At 39.4% G+C, this 15,739-nt stretch overlaps 1 protein-coding gene across 1 annotated transcript in view; it reads left to right on the top strand.

The window, feature by feature from the left end:
* The window catches only part of LOC107757056 (breast carcinoma-amplified sequence 3), a 204,886-nt gene extending 189,198 nt beyond the window's left edge, over positions 1 to 15,688 (top strand). Inside the window, exon 17 of the mRNA XM_016574429.1 lies at positions 14,842 to 15,688. Coding sequence (XP_016429915.1) covers positions 14,842 to 14,993 — 152 coding nt within the window. The 3' untranslated portion in view covers positions 14,994 to 15,688. The remainder of the gene's footprint in view (positions 1 to 14,841) is intronic.
* The last annotated feature ends 51 nt before the right edge of the window (positions 15,689 to 15,739 follow it).

The raw sequence follows: 15,739 nt of genomic DNA, 5'->3' as shown, positions 1-15,739 counted from the left end.
TTGTGTCTAGACGGTAACTGTTGTCCTGTGAACCCTGTTGTTGGTGGAACCCGTGATTCAAGATTTTAGGATTAAAGCTTTTCATCAAGGATTTAATGCATCCTAGCTAATTAAAATTAATTTCCTTAAAAAAAAATACAAATCTTACTGACCCCCAACCTTTGAACAGTAATGTGTATATATACTGATAATACTGTGTGAATTAGGTAAATTATTTAGTTTATTTAGTTATTTATTTTCTCACAATAACTCTTTTGGTCTCTAAACTCCATTGACCCCCATTTCAAACTCTTTTCCAGTTTGTAAGTGCCATAACTTTATTCTTAGGCTTTTCACAGATCGAGGTTTGCCATCTAGACACAACGGCTGGTATGGGATTTATCTGATCGGTTGTAAAGCAGCATGGGATTGTGTCGTTGAGCTGTGGGTGAGCCAGTGCATCTGCGTATGCAATACCTCACCAGCTTTCTTTGTAGTTGTGGGATGCCCTGTTTAATAAGGCAGGTTCAGCCGGGAGCCTCTTTGAAGGGTCGAAAGCAGATGGTTCGACACTTAGCATCTCCTCACGCACAGGCTCTTTTTCAGAAGAGGATTGTAGCATCAGGGGACATCTCAGACTCTTCTTCTTCTACTTTATTAGTCACTAACTACTTCTCCATGTTTCATTCCGTTTATCTCTTTCCTCCAGTCCTCAGATTTTGCATTCTTGCATAGTTTAACATCAATGAAATTGGAAAATTGACAACTGGGAATTACTACTCATGCAGGCGATGGGGAGCGAACGCAAGACTCCCAGTTTACCGTCATGCAAGGAATGTAAGAGAAAACTCTTGGAATGCAGTCATCTTAAAATTAGATTTTGCCAGTGGCATAATGCTGCAAATTGGATTTTTGTCATTGGTGCTAACCTAACGTAAATTCCATTTAAACAGGGGGAAGAGGACAGGACTCAACCCTGTCAAGCGTGGTGTCCCTCCCCACACCACCGCTGCCAGTGTTTACTGAGGTTACACACAGGGATTATGTCTCTGTCATTCCTCATTACTCCAGCTGCCCCAAAAAAACACATTTATATCTATTTCCCCATTAAGCCCACAGTACTGAGAGCACACTCTCAATTCCCCACCCCTTCAGCCTTACAGAGCTCTCAGAAAGGAGTAGTGATATAGACATGATAATGCTAATACACTGTCTGCCTTTAAACAAAATGCTGCAGTGATAATATTTTTCTCACATTTGATTTAAGTGAGTCAGTTAATTTGGTTCTTTTAAAAAATCAGATAATGTGTCACCCTACTAAAGATTCCCAATGTTTTCTAGTAGTGATATAGTCATAACCTGTAAAAATTGATATAGCAATGCCAAAATGTTGTTTATGTTTCTTCATTGATATAGAGATTTGAATGCATGTTTTGTGTAGTTCATTAGCACAGCACTGTGATTATGGAAATGTTTTACAGTAATTGTGTATGGTGGTGTGAAAGCTGAAAGGACTCTCCTTTGTTGTCTACTGAACCAAATATATGTGTTCTTTTAAAATTATTAAGGCCGATGGGTTTTTGTGCACTTGAAGGAGAGCCCACACTGTTGGAGCCGGACATGCCACAATAGCTTCATTGTGAAGAGGATGTTAGCGACAGATCTCAAGCTCTCTCTTTCTTTCTTCCTCTTCATCCTTGAGTATTCAGTTCGACCCTTGGGGCAGAGCTTTACTGTGACAGCAACACACGTACATACACTGTCTAAAACACACGTACACTTTATATATACAGTGGGTACGGAAAGTATTCAGACCCCCTTACAAACTGAGCTATCGGGGGAGAAGAGCCTTGGTGAGAGAGGTAAAGAAGAACCCAAAGATCACTGTGGCTGAGCTCCAGAGATGCAGTCGGGAGATGGGAGAAAGTTGTAGAAAGTCAACCATCACTGCAGCCCTCCACCAGTCGGGGCTTTATGGCAGAGTGGCCCGACGGAAGCCTCTCCTCAGTTCAAGACACATGAAAGCCCGCATGGAGTTTGCTAAAAAAACACCTGAAGGACTCCAAGATGGTGAGAAATAAGATTCTCTGGTCTGATGAGACCAAGATAGAACTTTTTGGCCTTAATTCTAAGCGGTATGTGTGGAGAAAACCAGGCACCTGTCCAATACAGTCCCAACAGTGAAGCATGGTGGTGGCAGCATCATGCTGTGGGGGTGTTTTTCAGCTGCAGGGACAGGACGACTGGTTGCAATCGAGGGAAAGATGAATGCGGCCAAGTACAGGGATATCCTGGACGAAAACCTTCTCCAGAGTGCTCAGGACCTCAGACTGGAACTAAGGTTTACCTTCCAACAAGACAATGACCCTAAGCACACAGCTAAAATAACGAAGGAGTGGCTTCACAACAACTCTGTGACTGTTCTTGAATGGCCCAGCCAGATCCCTGACTTAAACCCAATTGAGCATCTCTGGAGAGACCTAAAAATGGCTTTCCACCAACGTTTACCATCCAACCTGACAGAACTGGAGTGGATCTGCAAGAGGGAATGGCAGAGGATCCCCAAATCCATGTGTGAAAAACTTGTTGCATCTTTCCCAAAAAGACTCATGGCTGTATTAGATCAAGAGGGTGCTTCTACTAAATACTGAGCATTTTTCAGTTTTTCTTTTTTAATAAATTTGCAAAAATGTCAACAATTCTGTGTTTTTCTGTCAATATGGGGTGCTGTGTGTACATTAATGAGGAAAAAAAATTAACTTAAATGATTTTAGCAAATGGCTGCAATATAACAAAGAGTGAAAAATTTAAGGGGGTCTGAATACTTTCCGTACCCACTGTATATATATATATATGTGTGTGTGTGTGTGTGTGTCAATGTTGTTAGCTAAGTTTCATAAATATTTAATAGTGTTGCTAACTGCTTATTCAGCTTGACTGCAGTTGAACTACATTCAAACACTGAAGCTTCATTACAGAAACATTCATATGACGGGCCCTTAAACAGTCATGCATGGAAGCTGGTAAAAGAAAGAACACATAGTTTTCCAAACATAAATGGACACCACTGAGCTGACTGAACTGTGACCGGCTGAACTTATGATGTTTAGAGCTTTTGTCACGAAACTAGGAACAATACACTTACATCCGCCAGTAACACTCGTCTGTACATACCTCTCCAATGGCTAGACACTCCAGGGCGCCAAAAATCTGTCTTCCTCTCGATTGGCTGTTAGCACTCATGAAAGACGCAGGATGTTTGTTTTCCAACCTCTCCAAAGCCATCAAAACATTCATCGCTCCATATTTTAGCCTTTGCACACTAGTTGTCATAGTTTCAGTTTATAAAATTGTCAGGTTTGAACTGTTTTTTTTAATTATTTAATTTATGAGTTAATTGTCTGACCAGGGATTGGATATTAGTAGACTGTCACGGAATCTGTGTGCAGAACTCCACAGAAAGTTACTCAGTTTTCCACAGAATTAGAATGGCGTCATTCTGAAAGTTCTACAAGTCCCTAAGTGCTTGTGTGTTTGTTTATTTAATATTTTGGCTAATTTGACGATGCTTTCAGCTATTAATAACAACGTTATATTCTCAGCTTAAACATTTTACTATGTTTTCATTTATTCTATAGAAATCATCAGATTTTCCACCCCAAATCAGTGCAGAAATGTGAACGTCTCCCTGCTGACTGACAGAGCTGATAGTTTGAACTTTGTGAACTAGATTTAAATATCTGTGCTAACACTTACGCAGACTTAGCCTCACCATCTTCTATTTATTTCATGTATGCTAACAAAAAATTTCGATTTGATTGAGAATTAGGTATGAAAATGAATCAAACAGGCCTTGAGATGGTAATGTGCAGCAGGTAAATTATTCCAGGTATTACTGGTGTAGCAGATTATCCCAGCATACAATAGGGTAGATCCTGTTCTGGGCATACTGAAAACCCTCCATTGTTTGCTTACCTGGTTAATAACAGTAATATTCCCTGTTTGAATTGGACTAACTCGCAAGTATTCTTTCGCCAAATCGCAAGCTGTTATCAGAAAGAGCCTTCCATGTCATGTCACGGCTCATTTTAATGTGGTGCGATAGCCATCACTAAAGCAACAAGACACAGCTGAAAGCGCAGCAGCCCAGTCACTCGCCGTGCAAAGGACTTAGCTTGTGCTAATCAATCATCCACCACCTATACGCAGCACACAGACGATAGATTCCATAAACAAACCCAGTTCTAATCTGGGTCTGCTCAATCTCCTGCCAAACCCAAGTTCCTCAGTGAAAGTGTGCTGGACCATTACGTTGTGCTGCAAGTCTGTAGCATTGCTAAACATGTTTAGCTGCCCTATAATACCCGGTTACATGTGAGTTTGGTAAGTGTAAATACATCCATATGTCATTTAAATCTCCCTTGTCTTTAAACTGCCCCTCTGTAAACTGTATCTCTTCCAGCACACAAATGCAATGACCCTGCATTTGTGGGCAAGAAGACAGGCGTGATCATAGGTCTATTAGGTCCATTTCTGCATGCTGTGTTGATCTGACCTCTGTGGAGCTGTTGCTGAGGATTGGGCCTGCAGCTCTCAGTGAGTTTACAGTGCCATCGACCCTGATGTTGAGCTCAGCTGTAGCTGACAATCATTACTTACATTGTCTGAAACCAGGAACACAAAACAAATCTCTGTGGTTCTTCATACTGTGAGAGCATGTGTTGGACAAAGACAGTAGAAAGTGAGGTGGTATTAGTGCATGGATAGATGTGTAGTGAGATGGCCTGGAGGGGAATTAAATGTAAAAACAGGAACACAATTATTATTTCCTCCCCTCAGCACTCACCCATTCATCCCATAATCAGTCTCTTCAGTGTGAAAGTAATGTGCAGCGACAGGGTGAGACGATGAAGAAGAATTCCTGCATTCAGAGTATCTCTTTCTCTCTGTCTCCATCGGGCCTGGATATCATTTTAGCATTTATCCCCTGCTTTTTTTCCTCGTTGTTCTTCTAGCCTACAAACTAGTTGCTAAAACTGTAAAGAAAAGGATGGAAGCTGGGATTTAGGGTAGAACCGAAGCTTGCAGTAAATGGGCTTTTTGTGGGATTTTTTGAGACCGCACTTAACAGCTCGCTCAAGGGAGCGACAGTAAGAAAGTAGAGAAAGAAGAGAAAGAAAGGGAGACAGCTGAGGGGGTGGAAGGAGCACTTTTAAAAGATGTTCCAGGATGTCTAGACATGGTGTTGGTGAAACATGACGAAAGCGGCAGGCATTTGAGAGCACTGCAAATGGAAGCAAGAGGCAGGTGTCGGTGAGACATGCTACGTAGTCAAGCCGGCTCAGAGCTGTGATTCCACAACTGATTCAGACTCATAGGGCATTTACTGTGTTTAGCCTCTCAAGAGCATAAAGAAGAGTTCATTATTCAATACCACACTTACCTTGCTCTTTCCTACTTCTCCAAACTCTTCCTCCCTTTCCTTTCACATTTACACGTGTGCTGTATATATATCAGTAAAGAGGTTGCATGAATTAGTGATAGAGGACATAATGGAGGGTTTCTTGAAAGCACAGCTGAAAGGCGTTACAGCGCTAACGGTCCACACCGATATGAGATCACTGGCCTGACTGCAGCACTTTCCAGGAAAGTGAAAAGAGGAGAGGACTTGAAGCAAGCAAGGAAGGGAGAGTGTTACTGTCGCTGCCTGCGCCGCTGCCTCTCTTTCGGTTCTCTAATGGCCTCACACTTAGGAAAGCACTCACGCACGCCTCTCCCAGTACTGTGGATAAACCTTTTCTCTCTTTCTTCCTCTAGAGAACTTTCAGGTGAATGTGCGCTCAAAGAGTACAAGATCATTTAGTGCTGTCATTTAATTGCTTAGTGATGATCTGACTAATGCAAAGCAAAATGGCAATTATGCAAAGTAGAAAACACATTGCTGTTTAGTTTCTAATGTGTTTATGGCTGGTAGATGAAAACTCAGTTTGAAAGCGCCGTTGTCCAGTTTGGTGTTGGACGTGTGGGCTTGAGCTTCAGGGCGAGTGAGTGAGCAATGGTGCTTTTCAGTGAAAGACCAGCTGAGTGCAGGATTCTTCCTTGGGCTACAGGGATTTAATGAACCTCACTCCAACAGAAAGACTTGTGTGTGTGTGTGTGTGTGCGTGTATATCTCAGGATGCTTGGCATGGCGTACGGCTCCGCGGCCGTCACATTGACCGTGCCCATCAATCAAAGAGACATAAAGCAATATGGACAGCAATTAAATCAACTAATTGAATCAAAACTCAAATTAAGCCACCAGCCTGAGTGGTTTGTAATTGTAAATGGCATGAGCCTTCCATCCCGCTGGCTTAAATTTGAGACCTGCGCCTTGAGCAACTATTTAACCAATTACTCTGCTAGCAGTAATAGACATTCTTAATGCTGGCAGAATCTGAGTGATTTTGTTTGACTTGGGTTTTTATTCAGAGGCTGTGGTCTAGTCGTAGTCTGTGCGATAAATACAAAGTCAGTCATGTTTGTTATCTTAATGGATTTGGCCCCGTTTAGTCCATTTAGCACATTTGGAAAGTTTGCTATCATTGTATACTATTCAGAAACCGTTCAAATAAACCAATTGAATTACAAAAGAAGTCGTTTGAGAGTCATTAGTGGTGTTGCTAAGGCAAGCATCGCTATGAAGTGTAATGCTGCCCGCACACTCTGGAAGTATTTTTCTCATTCATTTTTTCCATTGAGGGTACTAGCAAGGTGTACCTAATAAAGTGGCCAGTGAGTGTATAATGCAGTTATAAGGCATGAACCAGAGGTGAGTCTCAACATTGCAAACTGGATTTTGAACCAAAATATATATATATTTTATATATAATATTTTCAGTTCAGCAAGGATGCATTAATTTGATCAAAAGTAAACACATTTAATAATGTTACAAGATATTTCTATTTTCAAACAATTGCTGTTCTTTAAAAAAAAAAAAGAAAAAGAAAGAAAGTATCAATGTTTCCATCAAAAATATTAAGCAGCACAACTGTTTTAAATGATAATAAGAATGTTTGTTGAGCAGCAAATCAGCATAGAATGATTTCTGCAGTATCATGTCACATTGAATTCTGGTGACATGAAATTCAGCTTTTTTAATATTTTTTTTAGATTTGATTAAAAAAAGGCAACCTTGGTGAGCATAAGGGGAAAACATCTTACTGACCATCGAATGGTGTATTCAAATTGAAAATCAATGGAAAAACATAATTGATGTTCTTGATTACAAGTATGACATGATAAATATAATATCTTAAAAGCTGCAAAATATTCAGATATATACAGATAATTAAATAGTCAACATGATTTGTAAAAAGTTCATATAATACAGACTGATAGCTTTAATAGAAGTATATACTATTGATTAACAACCCTAGAGCTCACAGTAGATTTGTATTTAATTATTTAAATCGTTAACACCCTAACAATTACATTGCAAAGTGCTAAAAATGGTCCAAATACTTTAGCAACTGTACAGCGATGCCCTGGCAACCACCCAGAACACTCTAGCATTGTGGTGATGAGATTTGCACAAGCGAGGACTGTTTTCTCGGTTCATGTTTCCTCAAGCAAATGTAAAAATCTAGTTCATATTCTGCTTTTGTAGAATAGCACAAGCCAAGCCGCTGATGTATCAGATACGGCAGACGTTAGCATCATGTGTCAGAGGACAATGTTTCCTCTCACATTTCCTAGAAACATTTTCTCTTGCTCTTCCAACTCATTCATTACCTTCGTGTTATTTCAGTGAAAGAAAGGGAAGGAAAGTGTATGGAAGAAAATGAATAATTTAAGCCCGTAAGTATATGTGTGGAGAGTCATTCACACCTCTGTGGTAATCTAACACTAGAGCCTCGTTGAGTTCGGACGTTACATGCAGGAACATGAATATGCTTTCATTTTGACATACACTCAACTCACTGTGCTCTAGTTAGAAACACGGCAGCAACGTGAGATCTAGAGTTTGTACGTGGTCATCCTTGTAAGTGATTCCTTTTTAAGGACTGTAACTTTTATCATTCATAACTCACATTACTGTCTCCCACAGTCATTTTTTAGCACTCACTCACTAGATTTCTTTCTAAAGAAAATGCTTGCTTGCTGGTTGCTAGGCAGTTGCTAGGGTGGTCAGTAGTTATGAAAAGCACTTTCTGTGAAATTAACATGAAGCGGTAGACTCTGTTTGGTCTGTCTTGTGTTTGTACCCTCCGGGCCGTCTGCATGCATGATCCCTCACACACATCACCACGGCCTCCACCAATAGCGCAGCCCTGTTTCTAATGAGTAAATGAGAAATGTGCCCTTGCTGGAGGATGGTATGTTCCAGGTCAGCAGAGGTTACAGTAAGTTTTCATTATATGTAATTGAAAGCACAATGGAGGCTGGCCACCTTTACCTGCACCGCTCTTGAAAGCTCATTCTGTAATGACCATGAAATATGGACTTTCACATGTGGGCGGGGCTTAGTGAATGTAGTTCCCGCTTTTCATCCTTTCTGATAGGGTTTTGTCGGTTTGGCAGCGAACTTTGCTTCTAATCCAGAAGGGGGGTCTCTCTCTGTCTTTCTCTCTTTCACACACACACACACATGTTGGTATATGTGGTTTACGGGGACTCTCCATAAGCATAATGGTTTTTAAACTGTACAAACTGTATTTTATACACACTCACAATGCTCCTCAGCTGGGGAGTTGCTAATGCCCACTTTTTAAGAAATGGATGACTCCCTTAATGCCAGCTTTTCATTTGAGTGATAATCTCAGAGGGGCTGTGAAATAACTATCAACAGTGTGTGTGTGTGTGTGTGTTAGGGCTGTGCAATTAATCGCATGCGATTGTCATGTGCGTCTCGTCAGTAAAGGCGCTCCTGAATCTCCATCACCTGCTTTCAGATGGAGCGGCATTTACTACACAGAGCCGTAGTTCACTGATAATTAGGCAATATCGCGTTCATTATCGCAGGCGATTCAGTCTGCGATAATGAACGCAATATTGCCTAATTGTCAGTGTACTACGGCTCAGGTGATGGAGATTTACTACTAATCACGGAACCGGCTTTACTGACGAGATGCGCATGACAATCGCATGCGATTAATTGCACAGCCCTTGTGTGTGTGTGTGTGTGTGTGTGTGTGTGAGCACCAGAATGTGTGTCTATGCATGTAGTATTTTTGTTTAGGTCTGTTTCCACTTGTGCTCAGTGAGGAATCCTAGAAATGCAGTAGTATAAACATATCCAGTGTCTTGATTGGAGATCAGAATTATTATTGTTAGTAGTAGTGGTGGTAATAATAATAATAATAATTCTGATTATTATTATTAAGCACAGTGTGCCTCATTAGTTCTCATTAGTTAACCTTAGTTAATTAACATTAACAATGAGCAACAGCAACATTTATTACAGAAGTTATTATACTTTGTTTAAAAACTACAACTATTAGTTCATGTTAGCTTGGGTCCATTAAATAATACAGTTACAACTTTTGCTTTTAATATAGTGTCATTAAATGTTGAAATTAACTAAGACTAATAAATGATTTAGAATAATTTTTCATTGGCAGTTTATGTTAACTAGGCTAATACATTAGCTAATGTTAAAGGTGCAATAGGTGATTGTCTTCAGAAACATTTTTTGTTATGCTGGTTGAAAGTCTCTTCACATCCCGATAGCAATCATTAAGTTAAGTGGTCTAAATGTATTTATCTGTATTTATATATTCTGTGGAAGGCGTAGGACCAAGAAATGTTCATCCAATCAAAACGCTCGGTCCGAGCGTTTTAATTGGCTTTCCTACCTGCCTGTCAACTTATGTATTAGCATACCTCTGCGTACCCGGTTTGCGCAGACAGGATAGGCCTACGTCATCAGCGTGTTCACGCACGCAGTGCAGACAGAGTGAGAATGGCAGACAAACATCAACAACCTGATCTTCCTTCCTGGTATTGTAGTACTTTTAATGTTTTCTCACTGGTGAATGACACATGATGTAGCCCAGTGGTTCCCAATTCCAGTCCTCGTGCCAAAATGCATATTTTGCATGTCTCGCTAACACACCCGATTCCGATAACCAGCTCGTTGAGCTACGTGCATGAACTGTTCGATCGATATGATCCCTACACAGTGTTCATTGCTCCCTACTCCCCTCTCGTATTCTTCTGGTCTGTGAGCGTATATGCGTTCAGGGGGCGTGGCTTTGGACGGCGATTGCAGGGAGGGTGGGACTTTCGCTTTCAGTGCTATTAGGCTAAAGTTAGCATTTTCCAAGATCTCCTACTGCACCTTTAAATAATGGAGCCTAATGTAATGTGTGGTTGAACAATAAAGAATCAAAACATTTTCAAACAATATCAAGAGCATGTTGTAGTCCAGATTCAATTAAAGTGTAAAAAAGTTTGAACATAAATTGCCTATTAAGCCTAAGTATTTAAGTATTTGGTGCTGTGATGAACAGCATTACTAATACAAATATCAGAATGGCTGTTAAATCTTATTCAGAAACTGAAAGTAGCAGCTGCTTTGTTTACGGGGTTACCGGGGTAACGGCTGCATTTCTGCTGTTCCAACAGCGCAATCTGCTGTCAGAGAGTGAATGTGCATTTTCATCAGCACGTCTCCTTCACTCGTTCCGCCATGCACTTCTCATCCAAGTTGGGCTTATTTACATGAGAGTGCACATGCATCTTTGACGCAGCATACAGCGGCATTGTACATTTTAACCAGTTGATGGGAAAAGTAGGCTATTCTTAAAATGCATTCACAAATCTGAATAATTTGTAATAAATAATTATTTACGGCATTTTGAAGTACCCACGATAAGTATATAGTGCATGGTCATAATCGTGATATCGCATTACTGAATACCGGCACAAGTCTATTATGCATCATTTGGTGGACTTTTGACAGCTCCAGAGATCATGTTACAGGGGTCATATGATGCTGCTAAAAAGAACATTATTTTGTGTATTTGGTGTAATGAAATGTGTTTATGCGGTTTAAGGTTCAAAAAACACATTATTTTCCACATACTGTACATTATTGTTTCTCCTCTATGCCCCGCCTTTCTGAAATGCGTCAATTTTTACAAAGCTCATCGGTCTAGGCATGACGAAGCGGATATCGTCCTCTTTTGGTAGGCCAAACGAAGTAGTTTCGCTTTCACAACGAAGCATACAGTGCTTTCACGACATGGCGGCGGCAACTTTAAAACTACAGATAGTGGCAAAATTAAAAGTGCATTATGGGTGTTGAAGTTTTTGGTGAAAGCCCTTTTTTCTGTTTTCTCTAATCATGAAGCATGGATTTCAAACTTTTTTTGTGTGTTTCTACTGCACAGACAGCCAAGTTTTATTAAAAGCCCATCTTGTCAGGCAGAGACACATGACCTGGAGAGAAGAATGACGAGAGAGTGCTAATCAATTCCAGCTGCATCCATGCTACGATTTAAGTGCAAACAAGAAACTGAACTCTTAAAGAGTGTTTATCAGAGTAAGTTACGCCCTCTGTTCCGTTTACCCCCCTCTCTCCCTCATAATGAGGGCACAAATTGGGTCCACTCTCTCATTGGCATTTACACTGGCACAGCTATCTGATGAAGGGCTCTTTATGTGCTTTGATCCTGTTTGGTTTCCTTCTAATGATCAGTTGACTCCCCCTCAGTGAGCTGCGCTCAAGCCCGCATGTTCTCTGTCACTCAGTCTAATGTGTTAGCATGCGCTGGTTACCCACAGCAAACGGCGTTCTAGGATCTAGAAATGTCTGTGCCACGCTGGACTGGTGTTTACTGCCGAAAACCAGCATGTTTGATAATGTTCTGCTGGAGCCTGCTTTCTGGGGCGCAAGCACTCGCGGTGCAGCCATCAGATGTGCCTGCAGTGATGCAGAGAGAGGGAATAGAAACAGAAAGAATTCCACAGTGTGTGTAATGTGCGTATAGTCAAGCTAAGAGCTTTAGGAGGAGATTTTATGTGGCTGGTAAGTTTAATTTAAAAGAGACGGCTGCTGGTTGAGATAATGAATTAGATGTGTATATTTTGTGACTTTTTTTTATCTCACAATTCAGACTTTTTTTCTTGCAATTCTGACTTTTATTTCTCAGAACTAAGCTTACATCTAGCAATTCTGACTTTTTCTCTGAATTCTGAACTTACATCTTGCAATTCAGTTTTTCGCAATGGAATAAAAAGTTAAAAAGCTAATTGTGACTTTGCTGTTGTGAGTTTATATTTCAGTTCTGAATTTTTTCTCAGAATTGCATGTTTGTATCTTGTTTTTCTGAGTTTAAATCTCACAGTTCTTAGAATTGTAATAAAAAAGTCAGAATTTGTGAGGTATAAACTATATATAAAAAATAAGTTTACGAAGTATAAACATTTCTGAATTTTGAGGGAAAAAAGTCACTTTTTTTTATTCTGTCGGTAACAAGCTTCCATAGTAGTGTATGCATGTATGAAGCCACTGTTTGTTTGTTTGTTTGTTTGTTTGTTACTACTGCTTATTTAAAAAACAAAATGATAATCTATAATTTTGTATAGACTAAATAAGACAAATATTTTTATCCTTTGGTTTGCGTCCATCAAATAAAGCCAAACAAATTCTAAATACTTTACAAATGAGTGGTAATTCACTAATTATATCATTAAAAAATATATAAATATAATTATATCATTAAAAAAAATAATTGATTAGATTTTACTGTAAATACAATACAAATGAATAGTATTATATAATAATTATAATTATGTATAATAATCATATTATTGAAGTGTATACCTTACTGGATTTTACTATCTATATATGAAATATTTTACAAATAAATGGTAGTTCATATAATTTTATAATTAAAGAATTTAAGTTATTGGATTGTACTAATTTATTGTATATATTTATAGATAATATAGATATAGATATATATACACACACAATTTCTTATGAAAATAAGTAAATTGTGATGTAAAATTGCTTGCACCATGATAAAAGATTCTGATCACACCGTCTACCCCTAGTGTGTGACATGATTGTTTACTCTGTGCTAAGGCCAAGAGCACAGTCTCCAGCAGAATCATACCACTGCCGGCGCTCTCTCTCACATGCAGATTCACAAATAAACACACGCCACCTGCGCTCCACAACAGCACATTTCTCTGGTCCAGGTGTGGGCCCTGACCATCTGCACCCTGCCTCTAATTACTACACCACCGTGTGGAATCATTTAAGCGGTGTTTATTTGCGTATGCCCACATGCGAGCGGCTTTTGGCTCTGCCACCCTGTGTGTATGTGCTATCTGCTGGGCACACGAGGAGAAGCAGAGTCACTGTCTCTTCCCTGGCAGGCACGCTTCTTTTGCTTTGAGCCAGTAGAACAGGATTTACGAGCACCTGTCACAGAGGTATGTGCCTCCTCTCCTCCCCCACCAGCGCAAATCATCAGGGCCACCCAGTCCCTGCTATCGTTTTAGCACTGTACAGTGTGTGTGTTTGAGATGTTCTGTATACACACCAGATAATAACTGAAAAATTATGGACACCACCATTCTGCATCTGATGTATGTTTAAAACACTGCATATATCTCAGCGGTTATGAGTCCCTGCTGTCCGTGACTGTTTATACAATGGACAAAGTTTAACAACATGTAACATCCACAACATATACAATACAAATCATGCTGAGAATAACACTCTCCACAAGGTGCCAAAACACAATCTTTGGGTCATTATTTGCACAAATATTTTATGTACGTACTTAAAAAAAATCTATTTTACATATTTTTCATAGTTTTTGGCTCTATTTTGCACTTTTTTCCCATTGGATACTTCACTTTAGTCATCATTAAAGTGAGTCTTTTTTTACAAGAAAGCATAATACATGGTTTTATTTTTCCTAAAATTGACAGTATTGTACCTCTACTTTTTCAAGCAGATTGTGTGTGAATTATACAGTGACTTTTAGGGAGCTTGACATTTCAACAGGAATTTTTCAGGTCACACAGTTAACTAAACATCATCTCATATTAAACGTGGAAACATTTTAGTAGTATATTTGTAATATGCAAGTGTTTTTTCCAAGTCATAATGACAGTGTTAATGTTTTGTCAATATTCCATCCAATGATGATCCTAATGAAAAATACTCGGGTTCCTTAGTGACCTGTTGCTATGGTTACTACTTCAGACAAAGACAATTTATGTCTGTGAGTGTTTATTGACCCCATAGATTTTTTAATGTTTTAAAAATAAGTCTCTTATTCTCACCAAGGCTGCATTTATTTCAGTGCACCCAAAAAAGTACACATACTAATATTGCAAAATATGAATACAACTTAAAGTAACTGATTTCTATTTGAACATATTTTAAAATGGCAAAGCTGAATTGTTCATTAGCCATTACTCCAGTCTTCAGTGTCACATGATCCTTCAGAAATCATTCTAATATGCTGATTTGCTGCTCAAGAAACATTTCTTATTATTATAAATGTTGAAAACAGTTGTGCTGCCACATATGTCTTTCTATTTTATTATTTACTTTAAATTAACCATAACTTGTTCTTTATACACTCAATGAACATTTTCCCAAGTCCCATTATTCTGAAAGCTGAAGCATTGTTTAGAAGTTCAGATTATGAATTATCTTAAATGACAAACACTTCATTTATATTTAAAAGAATTGAACAACTACAGGTAACTTGTGAGATCTTGAGATTAGCACTTTTTACACTAATACAGTGAATCATTTAAAATCTCTCCTGACTTCAAGCACTGCAGTGATCCTGCCTAACTGTGTGTTGTTTGCTTCATCTTTCTCTCTGTGTGTGTTTTGAATGCAGCAGAGCTGCAGAGGGAGGGAAGCATCGAGACGCTCAGCAATAGTTCTGGCTCCACCAGTGGCAGCATTCCCCGAAACTTCGAGGGCTACCGGTCCCCTCTCCCCACCAATGAGAGCCAGCCCCTCAGCCTCTACCCCACCGCTTTCCCCTAAAACCAGCCGTCCCGCCCACATCTCAGACCCAAGGAAACCTCTCTGTCGCCTTTGGACAATCTTGACAGTACAACCACAACACATCACCCACGAGAGAGGCCACGCTCTCACCCTGCATCCTGCTCTCCTATATCATTTCTCTCTTCTTTGAAATGTGGATTTTCCTTTAATCAAACTCGGCATGCAGGAAAACAATGTTCAATCAGGCCCGGTGTTAACATCCTTCGTCATTCACTTCCCTTGTAGATTCATTTTAATGTTGCCTCCACCTGAGAGAGAGAGAGAGAGAGAGAGAGGGAGAGAGCGCGCGCGAATATTAACTATGATGGGTCGGACGTACTGTAGAAGGGATCCATTGGAGTTGCCACTTTTCTCAAAGATGTGTCATATTACCAATATCATTATCAATCGAACTTCCAGTACGTATCTTTATTGAACGCATGTGCGTGAGTGAGAGTGTGTCTTCATCAAATACGAGTCCTGATTACCTCTCAGTAGTTGAGTTTAGGTTTGAGCTTAGAGAGCGCTATGCTGATTTTTTTTTTTCTTCCGATCAACACATCATTAGACAAATAGTGTTTGATATATTTTAGTAAACATGTACTATAACATTTGAATTGATTTGACTTTTATAGGTAATCAAACATGGTTATGTTTACCATTTAATCTTGTGTTACATTATAGTGTTCATTATTCCGCACATTTTTTTCTGTATATTAGATTTTTTTTTTTTTTTTCTTCAGTTT

This window comes from Sinocyclocheilus rhinocerous, unplaced genomic scaffold, assembly GCF_001515625.1.
Source record: "Sinocyclocheilus rhinocerous isolate Xijiao unplaced genomic scaffold, SAMN03320098_v1.1 scaffold1152, whole genome shotgun sequence".
Taxonomy (NCBI): Eukaryota; Metazoa; Chordata; class Actinopteri; order Cypriniformes; family Cyprinidae; genus Sinocyclocheilus; species Sinocyclocheilus rhinocerous.
This window is presented reverse-complemented; position numbering and strand designations above follow the sequence as displayed.